The sequence below is a fragment of the Pelophylax lessonae genome (assembly GCF_965119305.1).
Source record: "Pelophylax lessonae genome assembly, chromosome: 8".
Lineage (NCBI taxonomy): Eukaryota > Metazoa > Chordata > Amphibia > Anura > Ranidae > Pelophylax > Pelophylax lessonae.
This window is the reverse complement of record NC_138775.1, coordinates 252549810-252573248: the sequence shown is the minus strand read 5'-3', so window position 1 is coordinate 252573248 and position 23439 is coordinate 252549810. Positions and strand designations below refer to the sequence as shown.

At 42.8% G+C, this 23439-nt stretch overlaps 1 protein-coding gene across 2 annotated transcripts in view; it reads left to right on the top strand.

Annotated features, from left to right (window-relative positions):
• Positions 1 to 23439, top strand: part of DNAI3 (dynein axonemal intermediate chain 3) — a gene marked incomplete at its 5' end in the record, with an annotated part of 119222 nt that overhangs the window by 35571 nt on the left and 60212 nt on the right. For both annotated transcript variants that reach the window (XM_082265820.1, XM_082265819.1), the window contains 6 exons: positions 3546 to 3689; positions 5185 to 5384; positions 8332 to 8448; positions 10570 to 10760; positions 15115 to 15239; positions 18374 to 18463. In XM_082265820.1, the coding sequence (XP_082121946.1) occupies positions 3546 to 3689; positions 5185 to 5384; positions 8332 to 8448; positions 10570 to 10760; positions 15115 to 15239; positions 18374 to 18463 (867 nt within the window). The remainder of the gene's footprint in view (positions 1 to 3545; positions 3690 to 5184; positions 5385 to 8331; positions 8449 to 10569; positions 10761 to 15114; positions 15240 to 18373; positions 18464 to 23439) is intronic.

The following is a 23439-nucleotide window of genomic DNA, read 5'->3' as shown; positions in this document are numbered from 1 at the left end:
TTAATGGCCTGGCCATTGAGACCCAAGTACTGAAGGACAGAGGTTTGTCAGCTTCAGTCATTCCTACCCTTATTAAAGCAAGGAAAGCGACTTCCAGCAAAGTCTATTATCACACATGGAAAACTTATATTGCGTGGTGCGAATCTTTAGGATTTCCTCCACGTACCTATTCGGTGTCTCGAATATTGGCCTTTTTGCAACAAGGGGTTGAGCAGAAGCTAGCCTTGAGCACCATCAAGGGTCAAGTTTCAGCATTAGCAATCTTCTTTCAGAAGCCTTTAGCTACCAAATCCTTGGTGCGGAATTTCATCCAGGGGGTGCGGCACCTGGCTCCTCCAGTCCGCGCGCCCTTACCGCCTTGGGATCTTAATTTGGTTTTGTCGGTTCTACAGAAACCTCCCTTTGAAAACATCAGGGAGATTCCCTTGCTTACTTTATCCCAGAAGGTGGCCTTCTTGGTGGCTATTACTTCTGCTCGCAGGGTGTCAGAACTGGCTGCATTATCATGCCAGTCACCATACCTAGTGATTCATAGGGATAAGGTAGTACTTCATCCTAAGCCATCTTTTCTTCCCAAGGTGGTTTCAGATTTTCATCTGAATGAAGATATTGTACTACCTTCCTTGTGTCCTCAGCCCAAGCATCATCGGGAACATGTGTTGCATTCCTTAGATGTGGTTCGGGCAATCAGGGTATACCTGAAAGCTACGGAATCATTCCGTAAGACGGATTCACTTTTTGTGATCACGGATGGCCCCAGAAAGGGTTTGCCTGCATCTGCCGCGACCATTGCCAAATGGATTAGACAAACGGTGGTACAGGCTTATTCTATTAAGGGTCAGAGTCCTCCGTTCCCTGTTAGGGCGCACTCCACTCGAGCGCTCAGTACTTCCTGGGCCTTTCGCCATCAGGCGTCAGTGGTCCAGGTATGTAAGGCGGCCACCTGGTCGTCGGTACATACCTTTACAAAGTTCTATAAAATTGATGTGACGGCATCGGCGGATGCCTCATTTGGCCGCAAGGTTTTGCAGGCCGCAATTTGAGGAGACCGGTGGTCTACCTCGAGGGTTTTTTCTGTTTGAAAAAAAAAAAAAAAAAATTTTTTTCTCTTTTTTTGTTGAGTCTCATCATTAAGGATGAGCATTGTAAACTTCTAGTTGGCACCGGTTGGGCCTTCTAGATTGGGATTTGATTTCCATTTTCCCACCCCTCAGTTGTGATACTGCTCTGGGACGTCCCGAAGGTGGTGTATCACCGAGGACTACGTCTGTCAATGAGCGCTAGAGAAAAATGGATTTTTGTAAAATCTTACCGTAAAATCCTTTTCTCTTAGCTCATTGACAGACGTAGTCCCCGCCCCTCTGTTTTTTGAGTTGGGTTAAAATCTCTAAAGACTGCTTTTTCACATAACTGATTTGCTGAGGCAGAGAGAGAGAGGATATACCCTCTGGGACTGCCCCTGGGGTGTGGCCAGAGCTTTTTAATTTCCTGTCTAGTCCTGCTCCTGTGGAGGCAACATAACCCGAAGGTGGTGTATCACCGAGGACTACGTCTGTCAATGAGCTAAGAGAAAAGGATTTTACGGTAAGATTTTACAAAAATCCATTTTTTTCCCAATGCTAGGTGCTCCTGTCACTGTGTGTTATAAAAAAAAATGCAATTTCTACCTGTTTTCAGAGCACGGATTGGACGTCACGTGACCCACTGCCTTTCTCCTCTCCCCGTCTGACAGCTGCAGTGGGCGGGGCTGAGATTCCCCTGCTGACGTCAGTCAGGAGGGGAGGAGGAGAGAGCCGGCCGGTCACGTAACCTGCTGCCACTCTCCTCTCCCCACCTGACAGCTGCAGCGGGCGGGGCCGAGATTCCCCTGCTAACGTAAGTCAGGAGGAGAGAGCCGTCCAGTCACATGACCCACTGCCTCTCTCCTCTCCCCGTCTGACAGCTGCAAGGGCAGGGCTGAGATTCCCCTGCTGACGTCAGTCAGGAGGGGAGGAAGAGAGAGCCAGCCGGTCATGTGACCCGCTGCCTCTCTTCTCTTCCTGCCTAACAGCTGCAGCGTGCGGGGCCGAGATTCCCCTACTGACGTCAGTCAGAGGAGAGAACCGGCCGATCATGTGACGGCCGAGCAGCACTCTGAAAACAGGTAGAAACAGCATTTTTTTAATAAAACACATAGACAGGAGCACCTAGCATTGGGGAAAAAAAGAGGATTATATAAGATATTAAAAGGTTTTTCAGCAGCAGAAGGGGAGGGGGGGGTTACCTGACACAGGAGCTGGGAAAGGACAGAGGGAAATGTAGGAGGGCTGCGGCTGACGGAGGCACGTAAACTGACCACAATTTTAAGGCTCAGCAGCCATGATACACCATGGTCAGTTTACAGGGGGAGGGTAGAAACTGGCAGGATCAGCCAGGTATTTCAGGTGATACAGGGAGCCAAATTACACAGCATAAGCCCTGTGCTGTATAACATTATTTAAAGGAACCGGTTCTTTTTTTTTTTTTGTGGGGGTAACAAACGCTTTAGGTGTTAGTAACTTAAAGCTAGGAAGGAGACGGCTGCTCCATAATGGCAGCTTAATTGGCTCTGAGCAGTTTACACAGACAGGCAATGGCAGGAGGAATACATAGGCTGACACGTTCTCTCCCCACTCTCTGCATTCCTCTTGCCATTGTCAGTGGTAAGTGATCAGAGCCAAGTTAAGCTGCCATTATGGAGCAGCCGTCTCCTTCCTAGCTTTAAGTTACTAACACCTAAAGCGTTTGTTACCCCCAAAAAAAAAAAAAAAGAACCTGTTCCTTCAAAGCATGTTATACAGCACAGGGCTTATGCTGTGTTATTTGGCCCCCTGTATCACCTGAAATACCATTTCCTCTATCTGTTGTTTGCTTGGCCTCAGCAGGAGCAGATGGGGGGGGGGGGGAGTCAGCACGGACCTTACGGGGCAAAGTTCTATATGTATTTTCTCCAATCGGAGACAGAACAGTTACAAAAAAATGAATAGGTCTTCCTAAGAGGACACAAACTGAACTAAAAACAATTTTTCTTTTTTCTAAAAATAGGAAAAAGAGTAGTAGAACCTCTGTTTCTTTTTCTCAAAAATGTCAGCAAGGAAATGGTAATAAAACTAGACAGGGGTTCTAACCCCTCCCAACTTTGCTCAAAGTTAAGACTCTTGCTAGATTTTCAATGCTGCTGTCCAAAGTTCATCCTGGGTGGAGGCACCCTAAGACAGGAAGTGTGTTATGAGCCGGATCACCAGGTGAAAATGAACGAAAATAAAAGAGAAAATTAATTAATCTACCACATTTATGGATTGGCAAGCTGCAATATATATAATATATAAAATGTTTGTTTCTAGGTTTAATACCAGTTTAAGTAAATTAATTGCACATTACTGCTCAATATCTAATGCGATATTGCTGTTTCTAAAATACTGTATAAGCGGTGGTTAAGTCCCACAGAGAATATGAAAACCTAAGAGCCGCAAAGTAACTCAACAAACCAACAGTGATGGGAAATTTTCATTTTTGCTGTCTTGTAGCCCCCTGAGTCTGTAGTTGATGAAGAAGCAAAGGAAGAAGACACAGAAGATTACACCTATCACCCACCTATTTCCAAACCATGGGTTTCTCTTGGTAGTGAAAAGGAAATTGAAGAGGAAATGGTCAGAGAATCCAGAGAAAAGGTGACAGTAACTGTGCCATACTTAGTTAAAGGGCAGGTCCTCTTATAAGTGATATTTAAGTTCTCGTTGGAACCCAATATGTTGAATTGAATATTAAAAAACTAGGCCAGGTGCCTAAAAAAATGTTTAGAAGACTTCTCACTTCCTGTTCTGGTGACCACCACCTGTGATGTGAAGCGAGGGTAAACCAGGACACATATGGAAATAGAACATGGTTTTTAAGTTGAGATGGGAAGGGCTGGGGCCAATTAGATCTAACAATAGGTACCTAACAATAGGTATTTAGTGCAAGGGTGTTCTTGGATGGATAAAGATTGATTGGATAGTTCAGATAAGTCTTTGTATTACATAGTTTTGGTAAATGTAAAATGAATTGTATGTAGATTGTATATTCAGATTGTACCATGTACGATTAGCCTAATGCCTCGTACACACGCAACGTTTATCGGCCGACCGATCGTCCGACTTTTGTCCAGAGTGGTGTTTTGTTGGTTGGAATGTGCCTAGACTGCACACAAATTTTCTCGGCCAACAAAAATCTACTTCAGAAGTGATGTCATGTGCTGGTTTACTTTCTGTGTGTTTTTTCTTCTCTGAGCATGCCCAGTCTTGCTCATCAGATTTTTGTCTGCCGAAATCTGTACTGACTGACGGAAAATCAGCCGTTGTGTTGACGGCGGACAAAAATTTTATAGCATGCACATCAGATTTTTTTCGGCCGAAAAGTCGGAGTCGGTTGTCGGAAGCATCATACTAACAAGACGAAAATCAGCCGATCGGACGTTGGCCGAAAATTCCCGGCCAATAATCGATGCGTGTGTACGAGGCATTAAGCTGGCCATACATGATTCCGTTTTTTTTTTTTTTATCAGCTAGTGGGCAGATCGCAAAAAAAAAATCTGAATCGATTGCCCCATCCACGCAATTGAGGTGGATGGGAAAATCCTCCCAGCATCACTATTGTATTCTGACAGCGGGATGCCTCCTCTGTCATTATACACTGATCAGCACATGCAGCCAACTGGCTGCATGTGCTGATTGAGCACAAATTTTCCAGCAGTCCTGTTTCGGAGGAGTTGATCACTAAATTGACTCCGGGAACGACCATAGATAAATCAAAATGTGCAGGTCTCTGCTGAACGGGCTAAATTTTGATCCATCTGTGGCTAGCTTTAGTCATAGTTTGTATTGCTCTCCGTGTTCCCATAGGGAGATTTTCCTTAACTTTTTGTGTAAGAGAATGGGTCCACCTAGGACAGGAAGTAATGAAAAATCTATCCAGTGGGGGACACAGACAGCAATAAAACATAACAGAGGTTTTTAACTCTTCCCCACTATATCCAAAACGAAAAACTGATTTGGCTAGTCTTCTTGTCTATGAATTTAGGCCAGCAAAATGTTTAGCTAAGGTAACATGAACTTTAGTATGGTTTCATTTTGCTGCACTGCACTGTATTCTGAGTTTTAGTTGAATTCGGGGTCCTGTTTTCTGCAGATTAAATTCATGATATCACGAGTTCGTCGTGAATTTGGAGCGCACGTTAATTTCAGCGATTGCAATGCATCAGATGTGAAAGATGGGTATATGGAATGCACATCTTATCAAGACAAGCGTTTCAACGTTATACCTAAGGAGCGAGATACAGGAATACAGGTCATCCCACTTCTGCAGGAGCAGAGCACACAGACCCAGTGGTAAGACCATAATCCAGGATTCAGTCTTGAGAGATTTGCTTTGGTAAGAGGATAGAGAAAAGGTTAGTGAGACTTAGACCACAGAAATCATTTTTTGGTTTAAAGAGATTTTGTTACTTGGCCCTTACTTCAGGACAAATGACAGGTTCTTATGAAAGCTCACATCCTACCAACTAATTCTCAGGTTCCCTGTGTGCCCCCACTACACTTTTCTTGTATCTGAGCAATATGTCTAAACCCCCTGTAAGCTTCCCTGTAAGGGGAGATCAATATGAAGACATTTCCACGATGGTTGAAGGTTTGTGAGTACACAGCAAAGATTCTTTCCTTTGTTGCAGACTCAAGAGTGGGAGTGTTTGACCATCCACTTGGGCATACATTTCAAGCATCTTTCTCTGAGAAAATAGAGCCACCAACTCTTATGGTCTTGATGAGTATAGCAATCGATCCTCCTTACCTAGGAATATTGGGTATTTCTCAGTGCTGCTGCAGATTAGGGAAGCATCACCGTGAAGGAGGTTATCAATGGATGGGGGTGCCATATCAAGAGAACCTGTTACATGAGCAATGTGACATATTGGGGGGAAATTTAGGCCCCTTTCACACTTGTGCGACCTAAAAGTCACACGATTTTGCTGTGATTTTTTTGCCGTGATTTTGACTGGACTGAAGCAATGCCTGTGTAATCTTGAGATCTTTGGACCTCAAAACGCATCAAAGTTGGACCAAAGTAGTGCAGGGACTACTTTGAACTCGTTGAGACTTGAAGTCGCACAGATTTGAATGGTACTCATTGGAAATCATAGGGTACGACTTGTAATGTGACTTTTTAGTCCCAAGTCGCAGGACAAGCTGCACAAGTGTGAAAGGGGCCTTACTAAAACTGGTGCACACATATTCTAGCACAAGTAACCAATCAGCTTTCAGGTTTTATTGTCAAAGCCTAATTAAACAACTAACTGATTAGTTACTATGCACTAGATTCTGTCTGCACCAATTTTAGTAAATCTCCTTAATTGTGGCTGATTTTTTAAAGTTGAGAATCTTCATGCAATGTATTTACTTCAATTATCCAATCATGTGAAAAGCAAATTTTTGCTTACTTTTTTCATACGGACATGATTGGATAACTACAAATAATATTTACACTATTTGTGTGAAGATTTTCAACTCCTTTAGTAAATCAGCCTCATTCTCAGTAACATGACATCTGAATATCATGCAAAAAAACTGGGAAGCCATTTTTTATCTCTCACCTCTGTAGCTCTAAACCTCTTTATTAAACCTCAGAGTTGTTCTAGCATTAAGAAAAATAATAATTTAAAAACTAAAACAATTTAGATGACTAAAATACGACTAAAACTAAAATGGTATTTTATTCAAAAGACTATGACTAAAACTAAGCCGAAATTTGACTTCAAAATTAACACTGGTTATAAGTGATAAGCCGAACACCCCCCCTCTTTTCGGTTCGCACCAGAACATCTCAAACAGGGGAAATGTTCTTGTAAACATGCAAACTCGAGGGGCCTGGAATGGACTGGGGGGGGGGGGGGGTCCTACGCCATTTTTTTTTTTCAGCAAAACTGACATAAACTGATATAAACTGAAGTGCCTATATAATTATAAAATATAAATATAAAATATATATATATATATATATATATATATATATATATATATATATATATATATATATATATAAAGCAAAAATCTCTCCCTGCCAGCAATGTATTGTCAACTACACTACACTGCACTATCTGTTAAACTCCCTACAATCTCCCTATAGGAATTCCACTTATAAATCACCCGCTGGCCAAGGGATCGAAGCCACAACCTCTAAATTGCAAGCCTGGTATTCTACCACCTACGCCACAGTCAAGCCTGCTTAGGCTGAACACACTCTCCCTGCCTAACTAACTTCTAGATATAGAAGTTAGTTAGTTAGGCAGGGAGAGTGTGTTCAGCCTAAGAAGGCTTGACGGTGGCGTAGGTGGTAGAATACCAGGCTTGCAATTGAGAGGTTGTGGGTTTGAATCCCTTCGCCAGTGGGTGATTTATAAGTGGAATTCCTTCAGGGAGAGTGTAGTGAGTTTAACAGCTGCCCCTGAGTCATGATTTGCTAAAGGCATCTGCCTTTGGCCAATCATGGCACAGATGATTTGATTAGCCAAAGCAATGGAGGGCAGAGTCCATGCTTTGGCCAATCACATAATGCATTGCCAGAGCGCAGTGCATTATGGATGCGGGAACTCGAAGTTCCCACGAAGAAGCCCATTTAATTTGTTCGCCATTCGGTGAACGAGCAAACAGGCTGTTTTCGAGTCGAAGTTAGGTTCGACTCGAACACAAAGCCCATCCCTACTGGTTATATATCACAACGGTTAAATCTGTGTTGGTAGTGCGTGTTCAAACCTTAATCCCATAAATAGTACCGTGTTATTGGATTTTTACTCCAGGAGTATATAATTTGTTTTGAAATTCTAGAGAAATTCTTAAATAATGCATTACAATTTAACCAAACCCATTCGATTTTAGTGGACTAAAACAATTTTAGTTGTCTAAAATGTACCGGGGATTTTAGTCGACTGAACTACGACTAAAACTTAAAGAACTCAGATTACTAAAATTCAACTTTAACTAAAATGGCATTTTATTCAAAAGACTAGGACTGAAACTACAGACATCAAAATTGACATCAAAATTTACACTGCTATACACTATTCGATCTGACAGTACAATTCTATTTAGACCTATCTTCAACAATACATTGCAAGTGCCTACATGATTTGATGCAAATGAATTGGATTGTTTAGGTTTGTCTTCATATTATATAGTTTAGGTAATTCCAAAGGAGATTGTACAGCGATTGTGTAGTGTATAGCCAGCATTATTTTCATAACCATTCTTCTGACCATTTGCTGTCTCCCTCATATGTCTCTTTAAGGACTTATCCACGGAACGCCTGCACTCAGTACCAGCCACGAGAGTTTTCAGAAGAAGAAAAACAGGAGTTGCTGTCTTCTAAAGATCTAAAGGATTTTATTAATTCCGTTTCAGTAAGGTTAGTGTGTCAATATTGTAACAGTCATAAATCATAATAAATTTATTTTCAGTAATCTTATTCTTTCTATAAACTTCTTGAAATCACATATTTATAATTTTGTATTTTTTTTATTTGATGATTTTAAATTCAGCAGGCCTAGTGCAACTGCTAATAATAGAAGATAATATGGTATGTAAGAGAAGACATGTCACCCTATTTTTATTCTGTGTTGCATCCCAGTACTGCTGATCTCCTGTAGCATCTTTGCAGCCATTTCCTGTCTACATGCACTCCAGTGATGACTGCATGGCATTTCCCAGGGTTTTCTGATGGTGACAACAAAGGGCCATGCCAGCGTGTGTGGTGAAACAGCTACTTTTAGGCTCCATGTACACGGGACGTTGTTAAAAGTCCCTTTGAATGCTGGAATTTTTAGGACGTTTGAAACGTCCGTTCAGTCGCGTTTGTACCCGCGTTTAGCGGGCGTTTAGCAGTGTTTGCGTTTAGAAGCGTTCCTAGAGGTCAAAAAAATTATTCCCCTTTAAAATGGAAAAACGTGAACGCTAAACGCGGGTCATCGCGTTCAGACGCGTTCGGACGCGTTCAGACGCGTTCGGACGCGTTTGTGCGCTTGAAACGCCGGGAAACACACGTTCGAACGCAAATAATTGCGTTCTAAAAACAGTCCCTGAACGCAACTGCCTGCAAATGACTGTAAACGACCTGGTGTACATGGACAGATAAGATAAAATGTAGATGGGTTCAGGGGCTTCTGAAAAAAACGCCCAACTGCTCCTAAACGGCCATTTCCAGCGTCCCGTGTACATGGAGCCTTAGTCTTTACTTGAATCCAGTGTGACAGAGTGACAATGCAGGAGTAAAGATAGGACACAGGGACAGAGCGTTGTCACCTTCTAACAGGAAGTGCCTGGAGATTATATGAGATATTAGCTATTGAGTTTACATATACTTTAACCAATAAAACCCTAGAGCTAATTTTGTCATCAATGTCAGCTAGGGGCTTATGCATTTGGCAATACTTTTTCTATTACTTGTGATATCATACAAATATATTTTTTTTTTTTCAGACAAAGAAGGCTTTCTTTTGGAGTTATTTTCTTAATTCATATTTTTTCTTTATTAATTAATATAATTATTTTATTCTTTATATATTTTAACCAAGGGGCTTATTTATATCCCTATCTGCTAGATACCACTAGATTACTCCACACTATTGCATGCACTTTAAAGCCCATTCATAAAATTTAAATATAAATAATAATAATAATATTAATTAATGTAATGATTGTAATTTTTGTACAAACAGGTAATGTTCTTTACATTTGTTTTTCTTATTCTTCTCAGATATTAAATTTAACCCATTAAATCCTCCTGAGAAAGCGGCTCAGTCCGCGAAACATGTAGAGGAATTTGCTAAGATTTTTCTGGTCTCTTCCATATTTGGGAATTGTATCAACTTAAGTTGGCACTGCAGTTGTCGACTCGATTGTTAAATATTTGTTGTGATGCTTTGTACATCTGCATATTTTAATGTGTATTTAATAAAGATATCTTTCATTTTAACTTTTTCTCTTTTTTCTCACTTTCCATGATCTATTGGTACCCAAAAATCCAGATCCACTTCCACTTTTTCCAATTCCCCTTTTCCCTTGTGTGGAAGCTATTTGTGCTGGGGAGTCTGAGGTCCTACTTATTTCCCTTCCCCGTTATTTATTCCTTCATTCATAAAATGTATTTATTAATTTATTTATTTATTTTAGCTCCTGACTTTTCATTTTCAGAAAACCAACCTCTTTAAGCAGCCCTATCGCTGTGTTTTTTTTTTTTCTTTTTTTTTTTGCTTTTTTTTTTTAGTGGACCCTTAAATCTTCTTTTAAGGAAAAAAAATCAGAAACAGTTTCTAACTCACCAACCCTTTTTCCTTACGGCATTATATTTTTTACTAAATCGTGGGTGTTATCTGATATTTTATATGTCTAATAATAAATATATAATAGTTTATTGATAGCTGCTCCTTAATTTGCTGCCTCCTTGTACAGACAGTTTGATATTGTTTTTTAAATATGTTTTCAAAGTTTTTCAGTTGTATTAAGAAATTGAACCCCCTCTTTTAAATAGGCTGGAATTAGCGCTACAGCAAAATGAAATTCTCAACGCTTTTGTAGATGACTGGAAAGCCTTGTCTGAACAGGAGAGCATGTTCGGTACAAGATCCGACTCTCACCTCAAGGAGTATCAGTCTTTTACAGACCACCAATTTGGCAAAGACAAAACCATCAGCTGCATCGACTGGCACCCCACGCTGCATGGTAATGAATGGCATTGCTGCTGCCAGGGGGCAGATGTAATAATTGTATACACGTGGAAGCAATAGGGGATATTTATTAAAGCAGTTGCATGTTAATAAATGTGCTAAAAATGTTAGCATGGATCTTTGGGTCTTTTTTGCGGCCAAAGCAACAGGTTACGTTCTAATGATTTTTTGGCTAAATAGCCCCTGTCTACCTATTTTCTTTGTTCTGCCACAACTGTAACCTCTTGCTGACCATGCGTTGGCAGAAAATTGGAGGAAGTTGGGCTTTAATGCCCAGCCGCTATATGTATGCGACCAGAGCGGCCTGATGTTGTATGCTGAGAGTCTGTTTACTGCATGCCTCTAGCCAGGGCCAGCGCCAGCGCCAGCGCCAGCAAAAGTCTGCTTAGATCGCCACCTTAGGGCGCCAGGATAGGGGTGCGGTAAAATTGGAATCCCCAGCCACTTGCTGGGGATTCGGACAGGGCCACTGATAAGGGGGTAGCAACGGTACCTGGGCCCCGGGGGGCATCAGAGGAATCAGATGTGGGCAGCAGAGGGGGTGATCGGTGCAGCGGGAGGGTAAATACAGTAACCAATCCCCTGAGTGTCTCTGCCTGCAACAGCTGAAAGCTAGTTTCTCCTCCTCTCCCTCCCGCCAGCATTCAGCTGCTGTAGGGAGAGACACACAGGGGATTGGTTCCTGTATTTACCCTCCCACCACACAGATCACCCTCTACCCTGCTCACTTTTAATTCCTCTGTTGCCCCGTCCTCTAACTCCCTGCTGCCCGGGCCCCCCTGTGTGCCCCCCCCATCCCACAGCTGCTGCTACTTTAAGGATGGAGAGGCCCCTTCCTTTTGTAAATAAACAGTGATTAATCAGTACCAATCACGCACTGTATTCATAACTGAAGCATAGGAAACTGTTTCCTATGCTTCAGTTTGTGAATGAATGGGAGCCTCTGTACAGAGCGCTTTCTGTTTACTCACTGTCCAGTGCCCTTGAGGCGGCTGAGAAAGGGATGGAGGAATTTATGTACTCAGTCCCTTTCTCTGTCTCAATCAGGGGTCTGTTTAGAGTCCATCCTCCCTCCAACAGTTTTGTGTAAAAATAAATAAATACAAAATAATTGTTGAATACAATTAAAAAAAAAAAAAAAATTAAAGACAATGAAGGGCTCATTTACAAAGGTTCTCTGGCGAATGCATAACCCCGGCCTCTTATGTCTTTCACACTGCGCCCCTTCACATTACGGGCAGGAGGGGGGGGGGGTTAGCAGCAAAATGCACCTTTGATGGCGTAGATAAAAATCCATTCTTGGGCCTGCCTCCAGCACACTGACTGAGCTGTCACCAACAGCTCTTGGTCATATCTTGTGATCAGGGGTCAGTGATATGGACTCCCAATTATGTAACCACAGTGAAAGCCAATCACAGCCATCACATAATGCGTGAAGGGGCTAAGTACTTCTTTTTTTGTTAAACTAAACTCACACCTATGCGATCTGATTCCTGCACCATTTAACAGTTCGCACTGCGATCCAATCTGGGGGTGTCGTTAACTTTACATTGACACCCCCAACGATTTGCAGATCTCAGTGTGCGATTCTGGTGTGATGCAGGAACCAGCACTGAATCTTAGGGTTTCTCGCATCGCACCTTAGAGTCGGTTCACACTAAGGCGACACGACTTTGTACTACTTCGGGGGCGACTTGTGCATTGCCATGCACCACGACTTCGGAGCGACTTGCACGGACTTCACATAATGGAAGTCTATGCAAGTCGCTCCGAGGTCGCCCCAAAGTAGTACAGGAACCTTTTTCTAAGTCGGAGCGACTTGTGTCGCTCCTATTAGAACGGGTCCTGTAGCGGTCAATGGACTGCGAGGCAGCGCGACTTGTCAGGATGACAAGTCGCGCGAGTGTGAACCGAGTCTGAGAACCCTTTCACACGAGCGTTCCATTTGTTTCATTAGTTCAGTCACATTTTTTCAAAGGAAAAAATGGACCAGTTTACATCAGTTTTTCAACAGTTTCTTATCAGTTGTACATCAGTTTTTTTTTTTTTTACACATCCACTACCAATGCAAAAATGTGAGATGGATAATTACATTGGGGGGGGGCTTGCGACGAGGACGCTGCTGCATGTGTCTTGATTGCCCTATAACAAGGTTGGGGGTTAAAGAGGTTGTAAATCTCAAAAAAAAAAACCTGAAAGACAAAGGCATAATGAGCTAGTGTGCATCGCATACTAGCTCATTACAAAATACTTACCTTAGGATGAAGCCCCCGCAGTGCTGCCTGCTCACCAGTGACATGGCCGACATGCTCAGCTGTCCTACCTCCTGGTTCGCAACCTCTGCCCATCTGATTGGCAAGAGCCGCGATGACGTCACTCCCGCACATGCGCGCGGGAGCCACCGTTTACGGCCGTTCCTTCAGAGCGCATGTGCCAGTGATGTAGCTGGCTGCATGCAAATTAAATATCTCCTAAACGGTGCAAGTACAGTACCTATAGGTAAGCCTTATTATAGGCTTACCTATAGGTACAGGTTAGAGAGGGGGGGTTGAAAACCACTTTAAGTGCTACACACTGTCTGACACACAGGGCTTGGGCTTCCTTGCCCGGTCTGCATTTCTCCAATGTTATTGTAAATAGTTGGTATGTCCAAAGTATGAGGCCTGTTGCCTCCTTATTCATACAGGATGATGGGGTGTTTGAAGGGGGAGGGAGGAGCGCGGAAGTGGGGCAGTTATGGTGTCATCCTCTGTTATTCTTTGTTTAAAAAAAGAAAAAAAAAAAAACAAATATCAGATTCTAAGGCTGCATTCACACTTGAGCGTAGCGTTTTTTACTGCGATTTTACCGCGATTTTTACCGCGATTTTTTCAGGCGTTTTTCATTGACATCTATCAAAAACGCTGGTAATCAGCCCAAAAAGAAGCTCATGTACTTTTTTCCACTACAGGCGTTTTGCAAAACGCTCAGATGTGAACAGGGGCCATTTAAATGAATGGGGTTTTACTTGTTGGGCGTTTTGGAAGCGTTTCTTTTGAGCGTTTTTGGAGCTGAAAACGCCCAGGTGTGAATGGAGCCTTATTAGGCTACGTTCACATCTTGGCATTGCTATTTACAGGTGTTTTTTTAGGCGTTTTTTCAGGCGTTTTACAGGAGTTTTTACAGGTGTTTTTGTGCAGGCATTTTTAGGTTGACTAGTGACCAATGGAAAAAAATAAAAACGCCTGTAATCTGCCCAAAAAGAAGCTCATGTACTTTTTGGAGCGTTGGGCGTTTCGCTTAAAACGTCAAAACGCTCATATGTGAACAGGTGCCATTGAAATGAATAGGATTTGTCTTGTTGGGTGTTTTTTGATCTGATCCGAGAGCAGAAAAACTCCCCAAAAACGCCCCAAAACGCCTACATGTGAACATCGCCTAAGGAGTAGGGCGATAAGGCGTTTAGTACGAGGTCCCAGATGGGGTCTTCTATTGTTTATGAGGTGCTGGCCCTTTGGGTGGCCCTGTGAATGTCTAATTGTCAATATGCCCTGTTTCAAATGCACATCATTTTTTTGTCTGTGATCCTTATTTTCTGATAATAAAAAACTTTTTCAAAACCAATGCAAAAATGGATGCAAAATGGACCGTTTGTTTTCATCCTGTTTTTCGTCCGTTCCATTTTTTTAACCGCTGACATCCGCTGCTCCATAGAGGTGCGTACATGGAGCATCCGATCAGGTCCGCCTGAAAAAAACTGACAGGTTGACCTGATCGGAAAGGCCGTGTGAAAGGGACCTTAGAAATAATGTCCCTTAGTGCAATGTGCATGTGCCACAAATGTGTATAGAATAATAACATATCACAGATCATCAATGTGTGTCCATTGCAAACCAATGTGAAAACAATTATATTAAAACTGTAAATGAATGGATTTGGTTAACATTTAACATCCAAACGTGCACGGCAATATAATACGGGTTATTACTACAGTCAGAACCGCAAGCGATACGCCCAGATAGGCCGCATAGAAGGAGCGCATTTTTAACAGGTGTAGATATTCTAATTTATTATGCAGCATTTATTCAGATAATAACTCTGTCCCTAACCTGTAATATAAAATATAGGAAACAACGGATTTAGCAGCCACAATCATTAGGACAGTATTTCCCTTAATGCATATCTGCATCTTTTTTTGAAACGTGCACCTTAGGACTTCCCAGTTCTGTGTGCAGAACTAAATCTGTCACTTTGGTTGCAAAACATACCCAAAGATTCACTCTAACATGTTTGCATGCATATTACACATATAATAATATACATCTGCTTTAATAAAAATTAATCACTGAATTGTGTGTTTTATCTGCCAGGCTTGGTAGCGGTTTCGCTAACTGAACGACTTTCTTTGGAGGATCGAGTAAACTTATCTTCCAAACTTATCCTGAAACCATCACTGATTCTTATTTGGAGCCTGAGTGACCCCATCCATCCCCAGGTGAGACCATAAAGTCGGGGTTCTTTTCAGATGACAGATCTGTTTTGTAAAGATACGCTGATCATAACCTATCTTTCTAGTCCATAATGGACTGAATATAGTGCTCTTCTCTTCAGGCAGGCATGGCGGTTCAGCAGAAGCACACTGATGATGTGTAAAGTCCAGTACTCTATAAGGGCCAATCAGATTTTAGACACCAGTGAAAAATGAATCCTGATTTTTTTTTTTGCTGTGCAAAGAGCTTTTATTCCTCCACCATGGTTTATTATACATGGGACTTTGCCAAAGTCATACTGCCTTAGAGAAACAGAGTTGTTGTTAGCCAGCTTTGGGCTGTCCACGCATGCTACCAGACTACGCCAATAGGCCTAATGCTGTAGGTGAATTTTGCTTTAAAGCGGTAGTAAACTGCTGCAGAATAAAAGAAAAAAGGAAAACACCTGTAAGACCATGGCATAATGTGCTAGCATGCATCGCATACTAGCACCTTTTTAAATACTTACCTTAGAACAAAGCCCTTCCAACAGCACGCTGTCACCGCTGAGAAGGCTGACAAATTTCCCTGGTCTTTCTCTCGGGTTCATGGGCTCCAGCGCTGTGAGTAGCCAGAGCTGCGGTGATGTCACTCCCACGCATGCGCACAAGAACCCTTGGTTCCAGCAGGAAGCTCTGAAGGTCGGGCACAGTATTCCCGACCTTCAGAGTGCATGCAGCGGTGATGTCAGCGGCTGCATCCAGGATGAATATCTCCTAAACAATGCACGTTTAGAAGATACTTATTTTACCTACAGGTAAGCCGCCTTATGTGGCCTACTGGAGGTCATTTTGTAAGGCTCTGGCAGTGCTCATCATGTTCCTCCATGCACAAAGGAGCAGATACCGGTCCTGCTGATGGGTTAAGGACCTTCTGTGGCCCTGTCCAGCTCTCCTAGAGTAACTGCCTGTCTCCTGGAATCTCCTCCATGCTCTTGAGACTATGGAAGGAGAAACAACAAACCTTCTGGTAATGTCACGTATTGATGTGCCCTCCTAGAGGAGTTGGACTGCCTGTGCAACCTCTATAGGGTCCAGGTATCGCCTCATGCTACCAGTAGTGACACTGACCCTAGCCAAATGCAAAACTAGTAAATAACAGCCAGAAAAAAATGTCAGTGGCCTCCACTTGTTAAACCATTCTTGTTTTGGAGGTTGTCTCGTTGTTGCCCATCTAATGCACCTGTTCATTTCCAAAGCAGCTGAAACTGATTAACAACCCCCTCTGCTACTTAACTGACCCCATCAATATCCCAGGAGTTTAAATGACTTGATGCTATACTCTAATTAAAAAGTGTTCCTTTAATTTTTTTTGAGCAGTGTATATATTATATTTATAAATATTTTTTTTTTCCCTTTTTTATAAGTGATCACCTAACTTTTGTTCTCAGCTTAATAAAAAGCTCAGAAAGCTAGGGGAGGAGAAACAGCATTACAATAATCTTCCTAGTGACTGGCTTTGGGGGGGGGGGGGGGGGAGGGTGTCAGCACAAGCCTGATCATTGAAGGAGAGCAGGCTGAGTTCCCAGCACAACCAGAAAACTGACTATGCTGTGCTCTCATGCTTAGTGTGGTCAATTTTTAATAGGAAAGCAGAAGGACTTGCAGGAACACCCGGGATTTCACACAAAAGAAGCAATACAAAGAGAAAGGGATACAGTTTTTTTGGGGGGAAGGGTTTGGAACCCCTATTATGCTGTTATTTCTGCTTTATATGCTCTCTCTCTTTGTCCTGGGGACCACTGTCACTGGGCTAAATATGAGGAAAAATCTAAAATTTGCCACCAGAACCCTAATAGGGGGGGAACTCTTCCTATGGGAACACTTGCTTTGCTGACCACTGTCTAGGACAGGGGTCTTCAAACTACGGCCCTCCAGTTGTTCAGGAACTACAATTCCCATCATGCCTAGTCATGTTTGTGAATGTCAGAGTTTTACAATGCCTCATGGGATGTGTAGTTCAGCAACAGCTGGAGGACCGTAGTTTTGAGGATCCCTGGTCTAGGAGAATTACCTCTCTTTAGAGAAGTTTCCTCTCCTGGTGTCTACAGGACAGGAAGTGATAGAAAATCTTTTGAACAGGATGCAGATGACAAAAAAAAAAAAAAAAACTGACGGGTATAACCAATTCCTACTCTATCCAAAATGGGGAAAAAGATTGGTTTTAGATACACTTTAACTGATGCATGCTGATGCTGCTAAATTTCATCTGGGCATCTAGGTTTCAGACCCCTGGGCACGAAAGGGTTAATTATACTAATCATGCCATCTTTTGTATTCCATCTTCCACTGAATCTAATCCACTGAAAACTGATCGATGGTTGCTATGGGTTTGTAAGCTTGTAAATTATGGGTTTGTATGATTGTAAGGTCTCATGATCAGGGCCGCTGATAGGGGGGGAACCACCAGTCCTCTGTAGGGGGCCCGGGCACACAGGGGGGCCCCAACAGCAGGGGAACTCAGTGCGGTCGGGAGGAGGGGCAATTATAGAAGGAAGCCCTGTGTGGCTCTCTGCAGCAGCTGAAAGCCAATTTCTCCCCGTCCTGCAAGCTTTCAGCTGCTGCAGGGAGAGACACAGACACAGGGCATCATTCCTGTAATTGCTTCTCCAGCACCGATCCCCCTCCCTATTCTGCCTGCTCCTGATAACTCCCCCTTCCTGTGTGCCCCCTTTTTAAAAAAATGTAAAATAAAATAATTGTAAACACTTTTAACATTTAAAAAAAATATTTTTTTCAAGACAATATTTTCACTAAAAATACACTGAAATCATTATTAGTGGACACAAACATAACAGAGAACCTGTGTGAATTAGTCATTTTTTAATTGTTTTTTTGTTAAATGTAAAAAACAATTTAAAAAGGGTTAATTCACAGGGCCCCGTGATTTCTAACATCAGCCCTGCTCATGATCAGGGGGTTCTCCTAACCCCCTGGTATTTAATACAAATATTAATAATAATAATAAGTACTTTGCACATCAGGAGTGCTCTTTCTGATGTATTTTTAATAAGGCTCTTTATTCCAACACTTTTTATTTGCTATCCTAATAAATGTGTAAAAATTTGTAAGTTATAAATTTCTTCTTGTCTGTCCTTTAGCTAATGCTGGAATGTCCAGATGACATATATTGCTTCCGCTTTTGTCCGAGTGACCCCAGTATCATCGCTGGAGGGTGCATTAATGGCCAGGTACTGTGTGCAGATCTTATTAGTATAATGTTCTGTGTGCTCTGTGCTGTCTCCTAGGACAAATTTCATACTGATCCGTGTGGTGGGATACTGGTACTGGACATAAGGGTTGATTTACTGATGGCAAATAGACTGTGCACTTTGCAAGAACAGTTGCTCCAGAGCTTAATAAATGAGGGGAAGCTGTGCTGGTGTAACGCTCCTGCGTTTCTTATATGGTGTGGATTTTCAGCTGCAGAAATAGTTCCACGTCAGTTGTCATGTAAGAGATATGCTGAGATACCATTCCCAACCTCAATGACTCATCATGTGTGGAAGGTCTTATTTCAGCCAGTAAATACACACAATTAGCAAGCTGGTTCCTAGAGTGACTTTATATATGTGGTAACACAATGATGAAGGTTTGAGGGATAGGTTGAGTGGAGGTGGTAGGTGATAGACACTTGAAGGTGAGACAGTAGCAGATGGATGCAGGAAGGTTTAACAATGTTGTATGATAGCAGATGATAGAATAGCAGGTGGACATACAAAAGAGATCAACCCAGTGCAGAAAAGTAGCAGTAGTCTCAAGAGCTAGCAATCTAGTTTATGCAGATGTGATAAACAGTCTCTACTATGCAGAGCTAGATAGTGTAAGCTTAGTATAAGTTTATAGAGAATTCCCCTGCGGGGTACTTAGCACTATTAGCGATACAGCCGAAGGGTGGTTCAGGAGAGGCGGATGATCCAGTAGCGGGATACAGGGATCAGCGCAGCGAGGTTCCGTCAGCGAAGTAAGCTTGCAAGCATGGAAGCTTCAAGCAAGGTTAGCATCCAGATAAGGGTGTTTGAACGAACACATGTGAGTGAGAGCCGACGCCTTAAATAGCCATCTAGTCCGGCGCTGAGTGATGACAGCTCCAGTCTTAAAGGTGTATGCGCACCTTTCCAAAAGTAAATGGTAGGGCGCATACACTTGTGGAAAGTGTAATTTAGGGTACCAAAGGTACCGGAACATTACAGCTGGCTGCCATCATCCAATCATCTGCAAGCACAAATTCTGTTTTTTCCTTGCCTGTGATTGGGTATTCTTTGTAAAGTAAAGCCTTGTACACACGCAACGAATTTCCGCCGACCGGTCGTTCGTCTTTTGTCCAGAGTGGTGTCTGTTGGTTGGAATGTGCCTAGACTGCACACAAAGTTTCCTGTACGACAGAATTCTACTTCAGAAGTGATGTCATGTGTTGGTTTGCTTTCTTTGTGTTCTTTCTTCTCTGAGCATGCCCAGTCTTGCTCATAAAATTTTTCCCTGTCGAAATCTGTACTGACTGCACGAAAATCGGACGTGGTTGACGGTGGACAAAAATTTTATAGCATGCACACCAGATTTTTTTCGGCCGAAAAGTCGGAGTCGGTTGTCGGAAGCACCATACTAACAAGCCGAAAACGGCGGATCGGTCGTCGGACGAAAATTCCCGGCCGAATTTCGACGCGTGTGTACGAGGCTTTAAGCTTTACCTCACTTACTAAGCACCGGAGAAACTGCAAAGTGAACAGTCTGTTTGCTCTTAGTAATTGAACCCTTAAGCATATTCCCACCACCTATGGTTTGATTTATTTTCTGTACGTATCCATTAATTCTAGCCTTTGATAAACTGTTAACTGAATATAGGAATTTCTTCTGCTAAATCACAGATCAAGTGGAAAGCAATTCAGTCCATCACATATAATTGTCTACTCTAGTATCTAGTAGTGTTCGTTTAGTGATGATGTATTGGTATTTGGGGTCAAGAGAACACAATTGTAAGAAAAAGAAAACTGCATCAACACCCCTCATGGACTTTAAAGATGGACCAATATAGTAAAAAAAGTATTTTTATTGTACAATTGTAAAAAATAGAAGTAGAAAAATAAACGAATATTACATCCATTCAGAAGGAAGATACATGTAAAAATATAAACTAGTACCCATTACATAAGTAGAAAGGTATGGAAGCTGTGCCTATAGTCGTCCCCGGCTGGCCACCATATGTAACGTGTTTCGGCCTATTACTGTGAAGTCCTTCAGAGGTGACACAGTGGATACTGGCAGTGCCATCTTAACCACTAGCTGACTGCTCACAGTAATCCTACTGCGGCGGTGCGGCTCTCCTGGGCCTAGCGATGTAGACCTTCGTCGCTGGAGTTCATGTGATACCGGCGGCGGGCACGCTAAACACAGCGGGAGTCGGGCCGGGGGAGGAGAGGCGGCCAATTCAGCCTCCCTTCCCCGATCGTTGTGGAAACGGTGAGAAGACCCGCCTGCTTATGTAAACAAAGCAGGCAGATCTTCTCAGTGACAGACAAGAGGAGATCACAGGATTCAGCATAGCTGTCACAGAACCCCCCCACACACACACACATCAGTAAGCATGAGGCATACATTTAACCCCTTGGTCACCAACAGTGTTATCCCCTTCCCTGCCAGTTTCATTATTACAGTAACAGTGCATATTTTTAGCACTGACTACTGTAGTAATGTCATTGGTCCCCCCAAAAGTGTCAAAAATGTCAGTTAGGAGTCCGATCTGTCCGCCGCAATGTCGCAGTCCCACAAAAAAATCGCAGATCGCCGCCATTACTAGTAAAAAAAAAAAAAAACAATAAAAATTACAAATCTTTCCCGTAGTTAGTAAATGCGATAACTTTTGCGCAAACCAATCAAAATACGCTTATTGCGATTTTTTTTTTTATTTACCAAAAATTTGTAGCAGAAGACGAATTGGCCTAAAATGTAAATTTAGATTTTTAAAAAAAATTTTTTGGGCATGTTATATAGCAGAATGTGAAAAATATTTTCTTTTTTTCCAAAATTGTTGCTCTTTTTTTGTTTTTAGCGCAAAAAATAAAAATCGCACAGGTGATCAAATACCACCAAAAGAAAGATCTATTTGTGGGGAAAAAAGGACATAAATTTTATTTGGGTACAGCGTCGCACGACCGAGCAATTGTCCGTTAAAATACCGCAGTGCCGAATCGCAATATAGGCCGTGGTCAGGAAGGGGGTAAAATCTTCCGGTTTTAAAGTGGTTAAGAGCATTAAAGGGCCCGGGCAATGCAGTGCACTGGGGCCCGCCTACACAATCACCCACAAGAATAAAAATGCAAATGATCGTTAAAGCGATATTTATTGGTACAGCAGTGGCAGGCTAATGACAGCTTCCAAGTTGGGCGACTGGGTCCAGTGAACACGCACACGGACGGGAGTCAGATTTGACTGTCCTGTGTGCGGCTGTTCCCGTGGAGGCGGACAGGCATTCCTGCAGTTGTGAGCTCCCCCTCCACGGCCCAAGTGGCCTGACAGCAGCGCAGGGCTGGCAAGCGCTTGCCCCCTGCTAAGTTCGGTGGTGGGATGCACACGGGAATCGGGACTAATGATTGGCTGGGGCTGGGTCGCTGGGCAGGTAGGCCCCCCCCGGCAAGTGGGGCCCCTGGGCAACTGCTCAACGTGCCCATACGGTAAGATGGCCCTGGGTACTGGTATATTCTAGAACACAATCATGTGCTATTAGTAACAAAATAATAATACATTATTTCCCGGTTCACACTGACTCGACTTGGTCGCCTGACAAGTCGCGCTCCATTCTGTGCAATAGAACCGTTCTAATCAGAGCGACTCAAGTCGCTCCGACTTAGAAAAGGTTCCTGCACTACTTGGGGGCGACTTCGGAGCGGCTTGTATTGACTTCTATTAGAGAAGTAATTTGCAAGCCGCGATGAAGTCGTGCTGCACGGGGCGGCTTCAAAGTCAGGGCGACTTTGAGTCGCCCCAGTGTGAACCGGCTCTTATTCTTATTATACAGTAAATATGTCATGGAGATATAATAATATCACATTAGTACAACTCATTATGCAGGCTGTATTGTACAATAGAGGGGTGTTGATGCGGTTTTCTGCTCACAATTGTGTTCTCTAATTATTTTTGAACTAGACAGACCCCTCTTCCCCACACACACCAATACCTCCTATATAATAGATTGCTACTTGGTGTTTGTTCACATAGCTAAAGCCAACTCATTCTATCCTAAAATCTGTTATGGAGGCTGTTTAGTGGGTGGAGATATGCTCTACATCTGGCAGTCCTATCCACAGATAATTGTGTCATGGTCTAAAGCAAGAGTTTCAAAACTATGGTCCACTTCAAGATTTTATCTGGCCCTCAGCTAGAGTCAGGGGCATATCCTCAATGTGCACAGATAGAGAATTAAAGCGGTATTAAACTCAAAACCAAAAATGTAAAATATTGCAGCTTACAAATCATTAGATGTGGTGGTTGCATTTTTTTCTTTTCTTAGGCTTTTTTCCCTTTGTTTTCACCTGGTGATCTGGCCAGTAACACACCGACTGTAATAGAGTGCCTCCACTGTGAATGAAGGAGCACAGGGGGCACAGCAGACAGCAGCATTGTCACTCAGGGGTAGGAAAGTGTTAATTTTATAAGAAGATTTCTTCAGTCATTTTTTCATCTTTCCATCTATTAAATCCTCAGTGCTTGCTGTTTTAACTTTGGATAGTAAAACATTTCTTTTCTGTCAGTAAATACCTTATATACCTTATACAGCCCACTTCCTCTTTCTTGTCTGGTAATTTACCTAGGCTAATGACATCATGCACAGCTCTCTCTCTCACTCTCGTGAGACTTTGCCAGCAATGGAGGGAGGGGTGAGTCATAGGAGGGCCAATGAGAGCTGGAGAGGACTAGATGAGGGCGGAGATAACAAGACTGCAGAGATCCATGAGTTTTCATCAAGAGAGAAGTGTGTGTGTGTCTGTATTAGGCATAGGCCGATATATCGGGGGCCGATATGCACTTTCCCCTATATATCGGTATCGGCACCGGAACTGGCCGATATTGTCGATATTTTTGTGACGTCATTCTGCCTAGTTAGGCCGCCTCCCTCACCTTGGACAGCCTCATCTGGAGTCAGGACTAGTCTCGCGGGAGTGTATCACAGCCA